The 22,614-nt window shown below is 36.5% G+C and overlaps 1 protein-coding gene across 1 annotated transcript in view; it reads right to left on the bottom strand.

Annotated features, from left to right (window-relative positions):
• The window catches only part of LOC115209096 (wings apart-like protein homolog), a 201,977-nt gene that overhangs the window by 83,055 nt on the left and 96,308 nt on the right, over positions 1-22,614 (bottom strand). The window contains exons 4-5 of the mRNA XM_036501343.1: positions 16,282-16,515; positions 14,392-14,528 (exon numbers count right to left, since the gene is read on the bottom strand). Coding sequence (XP_036357236.1) covers positions 14,392-14,528; positions 16,282-16,515 — 371 coding nt within the window. The remainder of the gene's footprint in view (positions 1-14,391; positions 14,529-16,281; positions 16,516-22,614) is intronic.

Genomic DNA, 22,614 nt, shown 5'->3' with positions numbered 1-22,614 from the left:
ATGATTCTGCCAGGTCACTACCTTAAAAAAAAAAAAAAAATAATAATAATAATAATAGCACCAATTATTCTTGGGTCCTTGAGGACAGTATCAGAAGGCATCAAGATGAATATAAAGGAAATCAGAATAAAGTGCCCAGTAGAACTGTTACAAGGCAGAATCATTAGCATGCTGGGCAAAATGCTTAATGGCATTTCATCCATCTTCACATTCAGAGGTCAACTTTGCCTTTCATCCTTTCAGTGTAGATAAAAATAAGTACCAGTTGAATACTGGGGTCAATGTAACCAACTTACCCTCTCCCCCAAAATTTATTATTATTATTATTATTCAGTAGGTTTATTTTTATAACATGCTTTCATTTCACTACCGAGCACAGCTCTGTGTGCCTTGGGTATCCTGATTTCTGGAGAGAATGCAATCAATCTGATGTGCGCACCAGATTGATGGCACTGTGTAATGCGATTTTGGTCCTTGGCTAGCAACTATTGTTTCTTATTTGCTTACCCTTAGAAAGTATGAAAAAATGGCACAGGAGTGGTTGGGTGGTAAGAAGTTGCATAATCAGGAAAGTATTAGATAGTTGAAAAGAACAGATGGCAAACCCATTATACATGCAAAACTTCAGGAGTTAAAAAGAATAATAATAATTCTTTCTGATTTTGGAACAAGGCCAGCAATTTTGAAAGGAGGAGATTGATTACATCAACCTCAGTACTTGACTGGTACTTAATTTGTTGACCATTAAAAGGATGAAATGCAAAGTTGAACATGGTGGAATGTAGAGAGTCAGAAGAAATGCCACCTACCATGAAGACATATACACAGAGAAATGGAGACTGAGAGAGAATGTAAAGAAGCAGTAAGCTAAACCAGCTAGATAAATATTGTTAATTCCTGCAATATGTATGACATAAATACATGAACAATGCTGAATATTAACAAATATTCTGAACAACAGAAAGGCTAATTAACAACATGGAAATATTAAAAGAGGAGGAAAAAAAAAAACAAATAATTAATCATTAAGCAAATTATTGATTAATCAAAGAGCCAAATAATTAAGCAGCATAGGAACCACATAATTGCAATATAATTCAATGGAATACGAAGTACATTTGTATAAAATCCTATTTTTGCTGTGGAAAATATTAATAGAAAATATAGTAAAGAAGAAAAAAAAGTATGATATTCCATGGTAAAAATCAGAAAAAAACAACCTCCTCACCGAAATACAATAGGAGCAATGACGCATAGATTAACTAATGATTCACAAATAATATGAGGTGGAAAAAGAACAAGGGTTGGTTTGGTGTTAAGATGGTTTGGTGGTGATGATTAAATGGCGGTGGTTGTGTGGTGGTGATGGAAAAGCAAAAGAAGTGGGGAATGATTAACAAAATTAAGAGAAGAGAAAAAGAGTGAAAATACAATCAATAGTTTGCCAAAAGCAATATGACACAGTCATTCTTTATGATATTATCTGTGTTTTTACTAAGAACACACTGACATCTAATGGTTTGTTAAAACACCAAGGACAAGCAGTTTGGCAGAGAATACCATTAAGACAAAGGTAGAATATTCACATGTACTGTGTAGTAATTATGCTGGAAATTATTATTATTAATATTATATTATTTAACATGCAGGCTTATTATTGATATTATTATTTAGCATGTGAACAAAATGCTTAGCAGTATTTCATTTTTTTTACTGAGTTCAAAGTCCTACAAGGTCAACTTTGCCTTTCATCCTTTTGGAATCAATGAAATAAGTACCAGTTGTGATCTAGGGTCAATATAATCCCCCCCCCCCAGCTTCCTTAAAAAACTGATGACATTGGGTTGAAATTTGAAACCATTATTATTATCATTATTTTGTATTATTATGTTTGACCTTTGCCTTGTATTAGAGTACAAGTTGATTCCAAAACTTCAAGAGACAAGTTAGAAGTTCGAGTCAGTATTATGACTAGGGTACCATGTTTTTGGTTTTGCACAGAGTACTGTGGCCTGTTGGTGGTTGTTTATTTTATTGGATATTTGCTATATAGAGTGTGTCTTGTGTTAGTGGGTTGTTTTGTTTGGGTTGTATTATTGATTTATCATTATTAGAAAGCTCATAATAACCCCTGCTTATTTTAATATGATTTAAAAACCTAGATAACATTGTTAGATACAAAGCAGAAGTATAAGTTAATGAATATGAGAACACACACACACACAACAGAACTTCAAGGACAAAGGAATACAATAAACTACATGATATAATATGCCTTGAAAGAAAGGTTGATAGATAAATTTAAAAAAACTATAATGCAATATTAATTAAATAACATGAAGGTGACAGCTGGACAGACTCTTCAATTTTATATAATTTATTGTTTTTCTGAAACAGGTAGATTTATTCAATCTCAACTCAAGTTCATTTGTTCTACCCTCTCTCTTCTTAGGTCACCCCTCATTGTGTTACACATCTTAAAAGACAAACAAGTTTCACTGTCATATGTGTACATGTATGTATGTATATCTATCTATCTAAACTTATTTCACAAATGGAAAGTCGTTATACATTTTTATCAAGATGTCTACCCGAGAGTGGATACTCTGAGTTTCATATCACTACTACTACTACTACTACTACCACCACCACCAATACTACTACTACTCCACCACTGCTGGTGCCACCACATCTGAAATCACAACACCCACCAGAGTCGGGATTCAACAGTAAGGTGAAATGAGACAATTAGTGAGCTCTGAACCAGAACACCTGTTCACATTGACATCCAGGTAGACTACCATCTGATGATAAGCCATACTGATCTGACACCTTGGTGGACCGAGACAGTCAGAGAACTCTTAAGTATGAATCTTAACAAGATTGATCAGGTAGAGATATATATATATATATATATATATTTAATCCAAACATGAAAACACAAAGAGAAAACACAACAACGCGAGGACGTGGAACAAATATAGTGATATTGGACACTCAGGAAAGGAAAGAAGGAGGATTTAACATTTCGAGCGGAGCTCTTTGTCAGAAACATAGGAAAAGGAAAGATCCAAGGAAGGGAAGACGGAGGAAAAAAATCGCCAACGATACACACGCGGTCACATATATATATATATATATAGCTCTACTGATGACTAGGTGATCAAGTCATAAACGCAATAATAAGATAGTGGCCGATTTGAACCCAAGAGCCATCTACAGCTAGTCTAATATGTTATCCACTCCATTTGTACATCAACCTACTGAGACAATAATAATAAAGGAGTATATCTAGTAAAGTTAACAGGTCATTGACTTAAGTATCTAAAATATTTGTCCCAAAAGAAGGTCAGTGATTCTAAAAGACAAGAAGAATTCTTTCCACAACAGATAACTGATCAGTAACTTAGATATTTAGTGGAACTATTTACATATTAAGGCAGAGATATGACAAATGGTGGTGGTGGTGGTTATGGTAATATTGGTGATAAGGTGGAATATGTAGTGGTCACATTAGTGGTGTTGTTCGTGGTGGTATTAGTGGGAGGGTGATACTGGTAGTGGAGGCGATGGTAGTATTCATATTAGGGGTACTTTAATGATAGTGTTTGTGATGGTGGTAGTATTGGTATCAATGGCAGTAATGGTATTGGTGGTCACATGGTAATAACTACCGATGAAGCTAAGTTGTTTACTGTATGTGCATGAGTGTGTCTGTGAGAGAGAGAGCGAGGGGGGGGGAGGCAACCACCAGAAAGATTCAGGAGTGAAATAAACCATTACACAACACCATAGCTTAGTTAAGATTAAGGACACATTATCATGTTCTGAAGCATGTAATGAATACTAATTACACACATACACACACTATATATATATATATATATATATATATATATATATATATATATGAAAAAACAAGTCAAAATAGAAAATGCTAAAATAATTTTATAAAGAACTTTATAAAATATATATATATATATATGATGCCAGCGCCGCCTCGACTGGCTTCCGTGCCGGTGGCACATAAAATACACCAATCCAACCGTGGCCGTTGCCAGCCTTGCCTAGCACCTGTGCAGGTGGCACGTAAAAAGCACCCACTACACTCACGGAGTGGTTGGCATTAGGAAGGGCATCCAGCTGTAGAAACATTGCCAGATAAGACTGGAGCCTGGTGCAGCCTTCTGGCTTCCCAGATCTCCGGTCGAACCGTCCAACCCATGCTAGCATGGAGAACGGACGTTAAACGATGATGATGATGATGATGATATATATATATATATACACACACACACACACATACATACACACATACACCACCCACACATTCTATTTTCCTATTTGCATCACCAAACCTATTTATACACACACACATACGAACATATACATATATAAACATATATACACAAACATTCATACATACGTATATATACATACACACACACATATATACAGGCTTAAGTCATTCTCGATTATATGTCAATTTTCAAAAATAATATATGGGAAAATAAAAATCAAGTCAAGTCATTTTACTCGACTTTACGTCTGTCTGCCACAAATATTGAAATCGTTAAATCACTAGAAAACCGTTAAAACCACATAAAATCATGTTACTGTACAATAGATAAGAATAAAAGCATATAAAATCATATTAAAATACGTACAGTAAATGTTAAGATACACACCATAAAGTAGTGTAGCTTAGTGAATGAAATCACCAAATTGTATGTAAATATTGGTAAATTTAAAATAATTTAGTTTGTTTTACTATTGCGAAATAATAATAATTACTGAATTTGTTTTTTAAGCTTAAAAAAAGGATTTTATTTTACCATGCCTTTGCAAAGCACATTCATAAATAAAGCTTTCATGATGTACAGTAAATACTGCCAAATTGTATTCGTAAATTTAGATTACTTTTTTTTTTTTACTATACTGTATTAAAAGATAAAAATTATTTGTTTGTAAGCTTAAGATAGGGTTTTATTAACCATGTATTATTGAAAATGCATTCATAAATAAAGTACAGAACTGGGAATGGTTGTTATCGGTTTAACCTAGAGACAAGTAAATTTTGCCTAGCCTAGCCCAGAGACAATTTAATTCGAATCGAGTCGTGTCTCCTGGAACCAATTAACAACATAGGGTGAGGTATGCATCATCATCATCATCATTTAGCGTCTGTTCTCCATGCTAGCATGGGTTGGACGGTTCAACTGGGGTCTGTGAAGCTGGAAGGCTTCATCAGGCCCAGTCAGATCTGGCAGTGTTTCTACGGCTGGATGCCCTTCCTAACGCCAACCACTCCGTGAGTGTAGTGGGTGCTTTTTACGTGCCACCCGCACAGGTGCCAGACAGAGCTGGCAAACGGCCACGAACGGATGGTGCTTTATATATATATATATATATATGAGTAAATGGATCTTTGCCAGTTTTAATGTGTATCTCAGCTGATCGATCAGGTAGAATATACACTCATTGAATTAGCATGTAAGTGGTTGAATATTCCACACACACACACACACACACACACAATGCATTTCGACATAATTTCTGTCTACCAAATTCACTCACAAAGCACTGGTTGGCTGATGCCATACTGGGGCACCAGCTTGAGGAATTTTTAGTCGAATGAACCCCAGTACTTCTTTTTTTAAAGCCTACTACTTATTCTATTGGTCTGTTTTGCCGACCCACTAAGTTACGGGGACATAAACACACCAACACCAGTTGTCAAGTGGTGTAGTAAGGGACAAACAGAGACGCAAAGACACACACACACACGATAGTCTTCTTTCAGTTTCTTCCTACCAAATCTTCTCACAAGGCTTTGCTGAGCCTGAGGTGCCATGCTGTGGGACTGAACCCAGAACTATGTGGTTGGGAAGCAAGCTTCTTACCACTCAGCCATGCCTGTACCTATAGAAGAAACTTGACCAAGGTGCTGTTCAGTGGGAGACAACCTGAAACCATGTGGATGGAAAGCAAGCTTCTTAATGACACAGACATACCAGCACCTATTTTGCACCTTAATGTAATTCTCACACAGAACTCACATGATAGTTTGTAACAAGGTTGGCCCTTTGGTTCACAAATACAGTTAGTTCATTGGGTTTCCTCGAGATTTTTTGAATGCACAATTTCACCAACAAGGTTTGTGCCAACCTACAGTTATAGAAAAAAGACACTTGTTCAAGATGCTCCTTGGTAGGAATGAACCTGGGATCTCATGACAGCAAAGTGAACTTCTAAAACCATCCAACCACATACATATACTTAAAATTTCATTACATTGCATTGCGGAAACCAATCTGTCTTTTGTTGACGAATGTCATGTGTTAAACTACTTTTTGTTGAGATAAGTCAAGCTTATTGAGTCAACTTAACTTGCAGAAAATATCAATTCTATTTTTTGGCAGATACATCATTACTAGAATAACCATGAAATTTAACTTCGAAGTTAAAGGGGACAAACATATGCATAATTATGCACATAACAACATACATGTAAAAGACACACACACACATAATGATTCATATATAAATTCTAGATATGAAAATACAACGAACAAATAGAAAATGCATAAATTCATGTATACACTCTGATACACAAATACAGACATTATATATACATACACACACACACACACACATATATATATATATTATACATACACACACGCACAGAAAATTTAAACAAATTTATACAACAAAAATGATGAAAAACAAAGTGCCAGCAGAATAGATGAAAGTCGCTGTAACAAAAAGATGATTAAAGGCAAATCATTAACGACGTTAATTAAATACTTGTGGGAGACAACATGAAAACAACTATATCATAAAGCTGACTGTAGGTGAGGAATGAAATCGTTGGTGCTTGTGTTTCCACAGCAAAACAAAACAGACATTTTATGAAAATCAGGAAATGTTGATTGAATGGGTTGGCATTGATGGTGGTGCAGAATTTAGTGAGGAAATTATGCAGGCATATCAATCTTCTGCTATGTAATCACTTCAAATGTGCAAAGAAACTTTTGGTAATTAGAAAGAACATAAATATGATGACAATCCTGCCTCTTCCACCCCTCTCTCCTGCCTTCTGTTGTTGTTTTAACATCTACTTTGCTATGCTTACATGGAATGGATAGAATTTGTTGAGACAGATTTTTGCGGCTGGATGCCTTTTCTGTCATCAACCCTCACTGGTCTCCCAAGTAAGATAAATATTTCACCCCTGGGCTGATACGTTTTCATGGAAGACTGAAAACAAAGGACATGATGGTGACACTGATTTACAACTACCATGTGATGCCGAGGTAGGGAGACACTAGCACATGCACACACACATACACACACTACAAAGACTTCCCCAAAAATGTATACAGATTTCAGGAAAGGAAAAATCTGTATAAATATTTGACTAGTATAAGTGCCTCTATAAATATAGATGCCTCTTTCACACTGAGTAAATTGCAATAATACTGAATTAAAATATTTATAGAGATTTTTCCTTTCCTGAAGTGTGAATACATTTTTTGGGCAGACTCTGTATGTGTGTGCATGCGTGGTACACAAACACACACATATAAATATATGTACCACATGTTTTTTATAGTTTCTGTCTACTAAATCCACTCACAAGGCTTTGGTTGGCTCGTGGCTACAGTAGAAGACACTTACCAAGGGTGCCATGCAGTGGGACTGAACCCGAAACCATGAGGTTAGGGAGCAAAAGCAAACTTCTTAGCACACAGCTATGTCAGCACCTACAATTTCTACAAAATGGTTCCATACTAACCACCATGTTCACTCATCACTTCCCAGAATGTTGGTCTTTCATAATCTCCTTGTAAATGTTTGATATAACAGCATCAATCTCACTGGGCTCAGATGGCCTATGTAGTCCAGTGCCCAACAAATGAGGGGGTGGGGGTGGGAATCCACAGCCCCTCACAAATTTCAAACTAATGAGAGAGCATTGACTTAACAGTAAATCTGCTAAAAGAAGCAGCCAAATCTTCCTAAAATCCACTCCCTGCTGTCTTAAAATGAATGTTGGCTAATGTGATCCTGAGCTCTTTGGACAGAAGAAAAACACATGAAGGGTTATAGATGGAAAGCCCGCAGGATAAGTATCAACAACTGTCCCGAAGCTATCCAATTCTTCTGCTGGTCCCAGAAAAAAATGAAACTACTTATTTTTATTTTCCTCGAAATACTTGTGGCAAACCTTACATTTATTGCCTGCAAACAATAATAAGCTAATTAATTCTACAGAATCCTTTTTCATTACAAGTCCATACCACCACACTGCATCTCCCAACTCCTCCCTCTATTTCTTTAACAATACCTAACATTAACTACTATTTAAATTCCAGTCATAAGAATTTCTCCACATTGTTGCTATTCATGCCTTCAATGTAATTTATCTAAATAAAAGGAACTAAGTGTTAACTAGTGAAGGCAATTAATGCTTGGTATTGATAATGAAACAAAAGAATTCTTTAATGTGTGGCATGTGGTAATTCTTAATTGTGGACATCTAGAGTGGCGGTACTTAACTGGGGTCCACACAAGCAAAATAGTAAATTCGGCATCCAAAGTAGTATTTTAAGTGTCCAGGAAAACATTTTGGCTTTAGACATATTTATTGCAAGAAACAGGTTTCTTTCTGTAATGTTTTCCATGTTCCCTCAATAAGTGTTATTGCAAACATATATAAAACAAAATAGGAATTTTTAATAAGTATCTATAAAACTAACTTTTACACACTGAGTAGCTATAGGGGTCCACCTGAATAAAATAGTAACCAAGGGGTCCATAAGTAAAAAATGGTTCAGAGTAAAAATTTTGCAGCCCTTTATACTTACATAGAACAATAATAACCCTATGGGATATGATACCCTACTTTACTCTTTAACCTTTGATACACAACTTAGACACTCCACACGAGATCATGAAGTGTTAAACTCTTTAGCATTCAGAATTACCCAGTCAAATGTAAGGCTCATTTATTCACATTGTTTTGAATTAATCATGCATTATTTGTAGCTTCAAGATTTTGATGGTGTAATAGTTTATTTTTAGAATGGCATTGTAAGGTAGGTCTAAGAGGCTGGATCTGGCCAGTTTGAATATAAAACAGGTAGAATATCTGGGCTGCATATGGTTGGTTTAGATGCTAAAGGGTTAAAAAAAAAAATCCCTTAATGAGGATGTAAACAACTCTGTCACCTCCAACAACAGACAGACTAAATCACTAAACATATCAAAGAAACTGTCATGTATCTCATTCTCTCTAGCCATACAAGTAAAACTACTAAAATTGCTACAAATGCTAGTCTTGAAAATCTTAGCTGATTTTTCATAGATACATGCATGTGCGCGCACACACATACAAATTGTGTGTATACATATAACATTGCTACAACTGCATCTTAAAGACCAAGTTTCCTGTTTAAGGTTAGGAAATACCTGATCAGCTGCTGACCTTATAAAAAAAAAGCACGAGTAACAACCCACATTGAAGCTTACTCATAACTGTTGTACTGTATATACAAACATCGTAGACTAAATACAAAGGCCATCAAAATGACTGAGAATAATTCATTCACATAAGCATACCCGATGGGTCATCAATGTATGGCTTTCTCTGTCTGCCTCTTTTCTGCTACTACGATGACCTTTGCTTCCCTGAATAAGCTAGCTTCATATCCTCTTCATCCGTAGCAATTCACCCCATCCCAACTATATGTCATCTTCCTGTCTACTCTTACTTTGTTTCGCCTCTCAGACCCTGCGAGAAACATTTTGCATACAACTTTAGAATTTTTTTCCTGCCCATAGTTTTCCAGCAAATATTGGCCAATAGACATTCAAACTGAACTACACATCAACTACACCAGTATATCTGTTTGGGGAGGCATGCAAAGGTCATCAGTACTAATCATTTCTTCTCAGACAAAGTTATCTCTTAATCTTCTATCTTTTACTTGTTTCAGTCATTGGACTATGGCCATGCTGGAGCATCGCCTTGAAGAATTTTAGTCAAATGAATCAACCCCATTATATATTCTAATGATCTCTTTTGCCAAATTACAAAGTAAACAAACCAACACCAGTTGTCAAGTGGTGGTGGGAGACAAACACAAATACACATAGATAGCCTCCATGACCATACATACTCACACACACATGAAGTGAAGGTACATGGCTCAGTGATTAGAGTGTTTGGCTCACAACCATGAGGTATCGAGTTTGATTCGCAGACCAAGCTGTGCGTTGTGTTCTTGAGCAAGACACTTTATTTTACATTGTTCCAGTTCACTCAGTTGTAGAAATGAGTTGTAATGTCACTGGTGCCAAGCTGTATTGCCTTTTGCCTTTCCCTTAGATAACCTTGGTGACATGGAGGTGGGAGGCTGGTATGCATGGGCAACTGCTGGTCATCTATAACCAGCCTTGCTTAGACTTGTGCCTCGGAGGGTAACTTTCTAGGTACAATCCCATGGTCGTTTATGATTGAAAGGGGTCTTTACCTTCTTATATATATATAAACCATGCAGTTGGGAAGTAAACTTCTTACGACACAGCTAAGCCTGTATTTATGATGCCAATTGTACTAACTAATTATAACCATACTGAGCTAACCACAATTGCAATAAACTGATCATTAAAATGACTTCTGATGATTTACTAAACAGACTATACAATTACGTAACTGACCACATGTTTGTTAACCAGACCAAACTGCAATACACTAACAGCAAAATTAAGAAATGGATCACAACTGAAGTAGAATGACTAAGTCTTAACTACCTACAACTATATTACAATATCTGCAACATTACTCTCAACATACTGAGCAAGATTGTAAAAGCAAAAGATTTCTATAAAAATAATTTTTTTAAAAATTACATGAATCTATTCTAACTCTTTAGTATTTAAACCAGCCATATCAAGCCCAAATATTTTCCCTGGTTTATGTCCAAACTTGTTGGATCCAGCCTCTCATACCTACCTACAATGTCATTCTGTAAAATAAACATTCACAAAATTCAAATCTCAAAGCTATGAGATAATGTATGATTAATTCAAAACAATATGAATAAATAAGCATTACATTTGACAGAGTAATCAGAAGGCTAGATGGTTAAATAATAATTAGATTATGAATCATCAAACTTAATTGTCTGAATTTCAGATATGATGATGATGATATTCTCCCTAACAAGATTATCATGGAGATGGTCATTTAAAGGCTGAAGTAACCATGCTGTACTTTTCTGGATGAGAATTCTGGAAATATAGTGCTGGTGCCATGTAATATGGTGATGGTACCTATGTAAAAAAAGCACTCAGTACATTCTGTAAACTGTTGGTGCTAGGAAGGGTATCCAGCCATAGAAACCAAGCCAAAACAGACTATGTAACCTGGTGCAGCCCCTGGCCTGGTCAGTTCCTGTCAAGCTGTTCATACCATGTCAGCATAGAAAACAGACGTTAATGTTATGATAATGATGTTAGTGAATAATGAAGACAGCACATCATTGCAGTTATATCCAATCTGGGTGTACATCCACCACATCTACTTATCTCTTCTTTTACTGGGAAGAAAGTATATCCTTCCCCACATGCCATTTATAAAAAAAAAAGCTCAATCACCATGGCAGCCATCGCCGTTATCATCATCATCATCATGTTCACTCTTTCATGCTTTCATGGGTCAAACAGAATTTGTTGAGGAAGATTTTCTATGGGCATGTTGCCCTTTCTGTCACCAATTTACTTATTTCCAAACAAAGTTATATTTCTTCACAACTAGACATGTTTTCCATGGAAGTTTGGAAATGGGTGACACCACCACTTGTAAGATAGTGATGCTTATGTACAACCATTACATGATGCTAAGACAAGGGTACACACAAACACACACACTCCCACACATTGAACTTCCTTCAGTTTCCATCTATCAAATCACTCACAAGGCGCTATAATAGGAGACACTTGCCCAAGATGCCATACTATGGGACAGAACCTGAGACCACATGGTTGGGAAGTAAGCTTCTTAACTATGGGCCATATAATTCAGATATTCACTTCAACCATCTGAAGGGTAGTTTATGAAGAAAATATGGGAGCGTAAGAAGAATGTAATAATAAGGAAAGATAGGGACCAAGTATTAAGTATAGGATCTGGAAAAAATGAAACATGGTGGAGATGAAGAAAGGGAAACCAGGCTTAGGTAGCATTAGTACAGAGCTTAGTTAAAGTCAAGAGGAAGAACAAAGGCTGTGGTGCTCTGGTAGTAACATTAGCAGAAGAACAAAGAAGAAAAGGCAAACATGTGAATCAGCAATTGTGATGTGTTGGTGAGTGAATCATTACCAACCAAACAGACAGTGTTGTTTAGGATGCAGTCTAGACTGTTGTGTGTGGCGGCAGCAACAGTTGCCCCAGATATGTGAGCAGGTAAGCTTTGTAGAAGGTCAGTAACTGATGAAAGCTGAAGTATGATGTCCTGGGCTCTGAAAAGGAAACCCTTTTTCTCAAATTTCAAAAAAAAAATTTTTTTTATTGATGCAGTTTTTGATTAACATAAGGGATCATTGTAGATTGTAGTGATTACTGTTTTGTAATGACTTTGAGGGCTTTATTCTTTTATTTGTTTCAGTCATTTGACTGTGACCATGCTAGAGCACCATCTTTAGCCAATCAAATTGACCCCAGGACTTAGTCTTTGTAAGCTTAGTTCTTATTCTATCAGTGTCTTTGCTGAACTGCTAAGTTACAGGGATGTAAACACATCAGCATCGGTTGTCAAGCGATGTTGGGGGGACAAACACAGACACATAAACACACATATTTATACAACAGGCTTCTTTCAGTTTCTATCTACCAAATCCACTCACAAGGCTTTGGTTGGCTCGAGACTATACTCTTTTACTTGTTTCAGTCGTTTGACTGTGGTCATGTTGGAGCACCGCCTTGAAGTGTTTTAGTTGAACAAATCTACCCCAGGATTTATTTTTTTAAAGCTTGGTACTTATTCCAATGGTCTCTTTTTGCCGAACCGCTAAGTTACAAGGATGTAAACATACCAGCACCAGCAGTCAAGCGGTGGTGGTGGTAGGACAATAGACATAAAGACACACGCACATATATATACATACACATTCACATACATACACACATGCACACACACACACGACAGGCTTCTTTTATTAAAGCTTATAATAATGATGATGATGATGATGGTGGTGGTGGTGTTGCTGTTGATGTTGATGATAACAAAAGCAACAATTAAAAAAGTTTTTTTTTTGTTTACTGTTTTGCTTTCATTTTTTCCTATGCTAGCATGGATTACATGATGTATTTGTTAGGGTAATTGCTTTTACAGCTGGAATGATGCCTTTGCTATTGCTAACCACTCAACTATGAAAGGAGGAGTGACGTGGCTCACTTTAGGGTATAACATAAACAGCTGCAGTAAAGCTCTAAACTCATGCCTGTGCCAGAATGGCTGATCACATGCTTCACATGTCACAACAGCCAATATGTTCAGTGGAATAAATAATGACTAGGATCTTTTATCTCTTATCCTTTACTTGTTTCAGCCATTAGACTGTGGCCAAGCTGGGGCACCACCTTCAAGAATTCTTAGTTGAATGAATCAACCTCAGTGCTTTAATTGTTAAGGTTGGTACTTATTCCAATGGTCCCTTTTTGCCAACTGCTAAGTTATGGGGATATAAATGCATCAACACAAACACACACACGATGGGCTCCTTTCAGCTTCCACCTACCAAATCCACTCACAAGGCTTTGGTTGACCTGAGGCTATAGTAGAAGACACTTACCTAAGGTGCCATGCAGCAGGACTGAACCTGGAACCTTAGGGTTAGGAAGCAAGCTTCTTACTACACAGCCATGACAATTATGATATATAAAATAATCTTTCATCTTTTACTTGCTTCTTTCATTGGACTGTGACCATGCTGGGGCACCTTAGTAAAACAAATTGACGCCAGTACTTATTTTTCTTAAGTATGGTATTTATCTTACCAGTGTCATAGGGGTAGGCACAGATACTAACACGAAGACATACACATACACACACAAGAAATCTTTCAGTTTCTGGCTACCAAATCCACTCACAAGGCTTTGGTTAGCCCAGGGCTATATTAGAAGGCACTTGCCCAAGGTGCCATGCAATTGAACTGAACCGAAAACCATGTGGTTGGGAATCAAACTTCTTACCACACAGCCATACCTGATATATAAAATAATTACAACAAATATTATGTATTACTGATGTTTAATTTTAAAATATGGTATTCATAGGACCAATTTCAAAAATGATAAAAATTTCATTCCATGAATCTTACCTTAGACACCGGGTGGACATAGGCTGTGTATCACCAAGACCAGCCAACAAATATTCTACATCATCCATAAATTCTTGCGTCTCACCAGATTCTTGAACTTCATGAGCCTCTTTTACATTCCGTACAACCGTGAATAGCTGGAGGAAACAGAATGAGGTAAGAACAAAATAAGGATTTCTCTTGGTTAGATCAAAAAAATAAATAAATAAATAAAGTTTTTAAAACTGTAAAAAGTAAAGACCTCCTTCAGTCATGAATGATCTTGGGATTGCACCAAGAAAGCCACCCTCCGTGGCACAAGTCTGGGCAAGGTTGTTTATGGAAGGCCAGCAGTTGCCCACGCATACCAGTCTCCCCTCTCTATACCATCCAAGGGAAAGGCAAAGGCTGATACAGCTTGGTACCAGAGATGTCGCAACTCATTTCTACAACTGAGTGAACTGGAGCACTGTGAAATAAAGTGTCTTGTTCAAGAACACAACACATAGCCCTGTCTGGGAATCAAACTCACTACCTCATGATTGCAAGCCCAATGCTCTAACCACTGAGCCATGCAGGTAAAAACCATTTCGCAACTATATTTCTGTTGAAAATATACTGCTGTTATTTCTGTGGATCTGAATATTAATTAAGAATTTAGTAAAATAACTTAGTAAGTTGGTGTCAGGAACATGAATTTACATCAAGTTTTTTGATAGACAGTCTTAATTTAAATCACTTTAAAATGGAGTAGTCTCAGATGAGTTGGTATCAAAAAAAAAAAAGAAGTTAAATTGGTAGAAAAGAAGAAAGAGTTGCATATTAGTTTAATCCACTCTTTACGATAAGACTATTAAAAGACACTGAAGTTTGACAACTGAGCTGCCTTGTTAGGTGGAATAATCCTTTCTATTAAAGGCCTGAAATTTTGGAGGAGGGGACTAGTCAATTACATTGACCCCAATGTTTCACAAGGTGCTTAATTTATCGACCTTGAAAGGATGAGAGGCAAAGTGAACTTTGGTGGAATTTGAACTCAGAACATAGCGACAGATGAAAATATTGCTAAGCATTTTGTCCAGTGTGCTAGTGATTCCGCCAGCTCACCACAAGAAATGTTCAATGAGAAATTTCAATGAAATGATGTTATAATGTTAGGAAGGATAAAGCAAGCTGTGTGTGTATGTGTGGACATGTAGGTGTGATTGCATGTGTGGGAGTGTGCATGTATGTGTGGGTGTGCTGTTGATAATGGTTAGCTCGAGGGCAGCAATGACTGAGTACACCTATGATCAAAGGTGTTACAATCTGCGATCGTTTGTCTTTTTGTACATTGTATATTATATGTATGTATGCCCAAAATATCACTGTTTATTCAGAAGGTGCTATAGGGTTTTAGGATGATTTGACTTCTACTTTTTAACAGGTCAAGCAATGACATAAGAAGCTCCCTTAGTTGGAGGTGCTTTTATCATTTATATTTGACTTGTTTTAGTCATTAGACTGCAGACATGCTGGGGTGCCACCTTGAAGGATTTTAGTCAAATGAATTGACCCCAATACATTTTTTTTTTTAAGCCTGGTACTTATTCTATCATTCTCATTTGTCAAACTGCTAAGTTACAGGGATGTAAACACACCAACACCAGTTGTGAGTGGTGGTGACACACACACACACACACTGGATTTCTTTCAAATTTCTACCAAATCCACTCACAAGGCTTTGGTCAGCTCGAGGCTTTGTAGAAACACTTGCCCAAGATGCCACACAGTGGGGCTGAGCCCAGAAACATGTGGTTGGGAAGTAAACCTCTTACCACACAGCCACGCCTACACCTTATGTATACATAGACACAAAGAATCTCACATTAATCATAAAAAAGGCAAATTAAAATAAGAAAAATAACATACCTCTTTATGTTCTTTACTGACTTTCAAGGAGGTAAATGCTTCATCACCAACACGGCATGGCCAGTGCACTTTCCGAGTAAGTTTAGGTATGACCACATTAGCAGGGACCTCTGTGCCAGATTTGGAAACAGTTTTATCTGTAGATGTTTTGGCAGTGCTGCTCTGGGAACTGCTGTTATTTGATGGAGCAGAAGTTGGTTTACCAGGCCGTGCAGAACTTGGTCCTTCATCACCCTGTAATTAAACAACATTTTTTGTTAAATGAAAGAGAAATAAAACAGGCAACAATACAAAAATAATTGTTCAGTCTCAAGCTAACCCTGATCCAGCACACCTATTATCAAAAGGCTCCATTTATAACAATCTCCTTTTTTATTCAAACAGTGTATTAAGGACTGCAACGTCTCAATATATCTTTCTTTCTTTTAAAGATGGTGAGGCAAAATTTGATAAAAGATGTGACTTTTATTTCTTATTTCTTTACTGCTCAAACAAGGACAGACAAACGGATTAAGTTGATTATATCGACCATTGTACGTAACTGGTACTTATTTGATCGACCCCAAAAGGATGAAAGGCAAAGTCGACCTTGGCGGAATTTGAACTCAGAATGCAGCGGCAGAAGAAATACTGCTAAGCATTTCGCCCCAAGTGCTAACGTTTCTGCCAGCTCACCGCCTTGTGACTTTTATTTCTAGCAGGTCCAGCAACTGTACAGAGCAAGCATGGGTGGACCATTTTGGAGAAGCACCTGCGTGATACATAGCTCATCATTAGGCAAGTTGCACTACTAAAAAAATTGAAGGTAATTTTGCATTAGACATGATATTCAGAAAGTGCCACAGGCTGTAGTTTGCCCATGGCTGGTATAGAGCATCATGGTTAACCCTTGCAACATGCACTTGTTGACATGTCATAAGAATTGTTGGCTAGGATAACACTAAAGAGACAGAGTGGGTGAGAGGAGCAGGACAGCTAGTTTCTGTTATGATGTTGTGATTGGAAACATAATTGGTATAAAGAGAAATCTAACTCAGAGTGAGTGGCATCACATAGACACTGATGTTTGGCAGGTAACCAAAGATAAAAACTTGAAATATTAGGAATCAAACTTTGGAAACTGTTAACAGTAATAAAACACAAAATACCATCAAATGGATTCAAATTATAAGTATATTTAGACATTCAATGAGTACAATTAATGGCAGCTACATGTCGTACCATTCACTAACACTGAAACATATTCAACAATAGATCAGATTACTCTCTCTCCTTCTTTCTCTCTTCCACCTGACACTGACTAGCACAAAACATACCAAAAGAGCTGCATCATTAGTAGCTCATAGAGATCTACATTCTGTACTCAGTTACCGATGAACACTAGTCAGTACCATATAATTGTGGATGATTAGCATCAACTAGGTTCCTCGAGATAACCTATTATTAGAAGAGTGTAAAATATGAGTTCAGACCAATCAGACTAGAAGGTTGCTATAATTCAAGATGCTAATCTTAATAATGGTTGACTGCCATTGTGGAACTTTCAGAGAGGTGATCAGGTTTAAAATCACCACTCTTTTCTACTCTCTCAAATTCTAACCCCACTTAGATCAAAGGGCTTCTGCCTTTTCCCCATTTTTTTTATTTTACTTGTTCACATCTGACTTGCAAGTTACCTGGCAACACTACTAGTACTACTGGTGGCATAATAAAAAAAAAGACCCCAATATGCTCTGTAAGGTAGTTGGCATTAGTAAGGGCACCCAGCTGATGAACATGATGCAACCCAATGACTCATTGGATCCTGTCACACTTTCCAACTCATGCTAACATGGGAAACAGATGCTAAATGATGATCACACACACACACACACACACGATAAAAAACTGATGTCACATACTTAATGTATGTGTTTTGTTTATATGCTTGTTAGCTGCAGGATTTTATCCAGTGAAACATCACTTTATGACAGCCAGTGTTAAAAGGACTTTTCCCTGGAAGATATCCTACAGTTAATAAGTGTATAAATGAGACAAACATTAAGTATGTGACGTTGGTGAATTTTACATTATTGGAACTGCTTTTAATTCAAAATATATAATATATACTATATTTGTGAGTTAAACAGGCTACTATTGGTTTCATGCCAGGAGAGGTATATCTTTTAACAATCTTCAAGCCTAAGGCATGGGACACTGGTGTTCATCTCCATCTTGGATGAGATATATATATATATATATATATATATATATATACACACAATACAACAGGCACCCATGCCAACCCCCTTGCTTGCGAAGACATTTTGGGGCAAGCGAAATCGAAATCGAATTGAACCAGCCAGGATCCCTGGTCTGGTGGTACGTAAAAAGCACCATCCGACTCGTAGCCGATGCCAGCACCGCCTCATCTGGCTTCCGTGCCGGTGGCACATAAAATACACCAATCCGACCGTGGCCGTTGCCAGCCTCGCCTGGCACCTGTGCAGGTGGCACGTAAAAAGCACCCACTACACTCACGGAGTGGTTGGCGTTAGGAAGGGCATCCAGCTGTAGAAACACTGCCAGATAAGACTGGAGCCTGGTGCAGCCTTCTGGCTTCCCAGATCCCCGGTCGAACCGTCCAACCCATGCTAGCATGGAGAACGGACGTTAAACGACGATGATGATGATGATGATGATGATATATATATATACATATACATATATATAAACATATATCTATATACACATGCACACACACATATATATGCATATATGCACACATATATATATAATTGCATACACACACACACACACACACACAAATAATGTATGTATATGTGCGTATGTATAACAAAGTGCAATAGCTTTCAAATAATCAAGATGAAATAATCTACTTAAAAGCAACAAGAATCCTATGTAAATTATGTAAAAATACCTCATCAGCTAAAATACACAAGCATATATTTTTAAGTTCACATGTTTTCTTCCCTATATTGCCGCCAAATCAATTATGTTCACAATCCAAAGGAAAAAGAGAATTATTTTACATTAAATCAGCTATGAAAATTTAAATTAGAATAAGAAATAGTCCAAAAATTGTTAAACTTAATAGTGAATATCTGTTGCCATAGAAATTGATTCCCAGCTGTGGCTTTCATACATAAAATGCATTGCGGTCTAAGCTTCAAGTTTAGATAGATGGGTTAAGATAGTAGTACTTCCAGAAACTTATCTGAAACGGTGAGAAAAGTTATACTAGTGTAAAGTGAAGCCAGACAAAACTTGGCAATCAGATAAACATTTAAATTGAAACTAGTATTTTATTCAAAGTAGAAGACTGCAAAAGATATTTTATGTTTTCACCAATGATGTAGAAGCCAGGTAAGGTGATAACATTATGAGATGTTGATAGAAAATTAGTAAAGACTCCAAATACTAGGAATTACATATAATCCTTCTAGAATATTCGTTATACAGACGGAACATAGTGATGCACAAATATACTTAAACATTCATTTGCACCAAATTTCGTCCACAGAAAAACACAATACTTGTCTATAAAAACATTGCTTCATTTCAATTATGAATTATCCCATCAGCATTTAAACTGACCATATCCAGCCCAAATATTCTACCTGGCCAGATCCAGCTTTTCACATTTGCCCCAAAATATCATTCTAAAAATAAAGAATCATACCATCAAAATCTCAAAGCTCCAAGATAATATATGATCAATTCAAAACAAGATGAATATATACACATGATATTTGACAAAATAATCTGAATGCTAAAGAGTTGTACCAATCCTGCCTAGGCTCCTAATCTCTCCATAACAGAGCTTACTTATACAATAAAGTTAAAATAATTAGAATAAAAGATCAACTAGATATTTTACTGCAGCCAACTTCAACTACTGAAGTCCCTGCTACAATATGTATGATAACCTAAATATATTCAGGTACATCTAAAACACTAAAACCACTATCTCTTTCATTTGATCCTCAAATATTGTCATGAAATGTATAACCCCAACTGTACGAACTATATCCATCATGTTCACACCAAATCCACTTTCTTCATTCTAACTGTAAACACAACTAGATCCCAATACCATATAGTAATGTGCGACTTCATGAATACTCAAGAAGTGCATTGCTATCCAACCAAAAGTATAAGTTTTGCTTATTTACACAACCACAACCAGATGGAAATAAGATTCATCACTAATAAGGAAAATCACATCATCTGATCACATAGTATATGGCCACAATATTCTTTAGTGCCTTGACAGTTCCCTTTCTGTATAATGAACCATTCAACTTGAAGTTTCCCAGTTAGAGACTTTTCCAAAATGGCCAACATTCAAATGCAAACGAAAATTTTGCTATCTCTGAAGAAGCTAGTAAAAATTTTTACACAAAATAATATCACAAAAACACAACGTTGCATGTTCCCCAGGTTTCATATTTACAGAGAAACTATCAGGTGCTGCCCAACAAAACTGAGCTTGTGGCTTCCGTTTCTGTCAATCAAATTATTGCCTATTAAAAACCATCAGATTTCTTTGCTGAATCTTGTATACATAAACACACACACACACACACACACGTATATCATTATCTTTTTAATGTCCACTTTCCATGCTTGCATATGTTGGACACAGTTTATTCAGGTGAATTTTTCTCATGTCATCAACCCTCACTTGTTTCCAAGCAAGGTAATGTTTCCCAATGACTGGACATGTCTTCGCAGAATACTAGAAATGAATGATGGTGGCAATCATTTACAACTATCACACAAGGTCAACACTAGGAGACATATACATAGACAGACGGACACACACAATGGTTTCTTTTTTTCCAGTTTTCGCCTACCAAATCCACTCACTCCACTCACAAGGTTTTGGTTGACCTGAAACTACAGTAGAAGGCAGTTGCCCAAGGTGTCACGCAGTGGGACTGAACCCAGAACCATGTGGTTGGGAAGCAAACTACTTATTACATAGCCATGTCTGCACACTTTATACACAAACACACACACACTGGAGGCAAATCCTAAAACGATCATCAGTTCTGTTAAGTGTAACAACAGAAAGATAGAGAGGGTTAGCTACAAGTGCTAAAATTAGTCACCCACTATCACAGTTCATCAGCATCTATCAGTATCTGGACCATAAATCAATGAGATACATTCAGAAATAACTGAATAATGCAGCGGTAGTTTACAATAAATCAATTCATATAGCTGAAATATACTGAACCAATAATCAATATATCGCATTACAAGGTATTCAGTTATTAATTCTTCAGATGATTTTTGATCAGTTTAGGAATTCGTCTCAGAAGTCTATGTAATTGCCTTTTAATGTTGCTGCACTCTGACCAAGTCAATTTTTCATCAGAAGTGTTTCAGTTATGACCATCACATTTGATGGGCTGCATTATCTGAAGTGACCGTCATTTTTAAAGAAAGGTAAGGTATAGTTTAAGTAGAATTTCACAGCTATTTGTAACAAGTTGAGTCACCATGCAGAACACCTTTGTTGGTTTCTTGTCCAATGTATCTGTCTTGAGGATTTGGCTATTATTTCCAGCAGACTGAGTAACTAAACAATTGTCACCACATTTAACCTTTTAGCATTGAGATTACTTTGTCAAATGTAATGTCTATTTATATTCACATTCATTAAAGTTAATCCTATTCACATTCATTAAAGTTAATCCTATATTTTCTTGTAGCTTTGAAATTTGTAAATTTTGTTTTTGTTTATCAGGGATCACACTGTTAATGTATCATTTGAAAAAAAAAAAAAAGACAATAAAATATGATTTGAGATTTGACTGCTATTTCTAGTAGGGTGAATAGTCAAAGTCAAGCTCTAATCGTTTTCATTTGCCCCTTGTTTACTCACATATCTAATTATATCTCATGCTTCTATTTTGAAGTTGTCACATAACATCCCCACCACCCATCTCCATGTGCACACACACACACACACACACAAACACATATGTTCATACACACGAACACATATACTAACACACACAAAAACATATGCTCACACACACAAACACATATGCTCACACATACAAACATATACTCACACCCACACAAACACACATACAGTATAATTGTTGAAGCGTGAAGTGGAATGTTTGGTAAGGAATATTATTGATCTTTCGAGCTATATTTATAGTGAACAATTGAAATTTTCTTATTATTTATCATATAACATAACTATTTTCTCTCTTCTCAGCAGATACATCAACAACGAAGCTGAATGTCTCTCCTTATCGACTCTATTTCTAGTTCTTCATTGCAGATTTCTTTGAATGCTCTATTAATATT

Source organism: Octopus sinensis, linkage group LG3 (genome assembly GCF_006345805.1).
Source record: "Octopus sinensis linkage group LG3, ASM634580v1, whole genome shotgun sequence".
NCBI classification, from domain to species: domain Eukaryota; kingdom Metazoa; phylum Mollusca; class Cephalopoda; order Octopoda; family Octopodidae; genus Octopus; species Octopus sinensis.
Note: the sequence above shows the minus strand (reverse complement) of the source record. Positions and strands in the feature narration are given on the sequence as shown.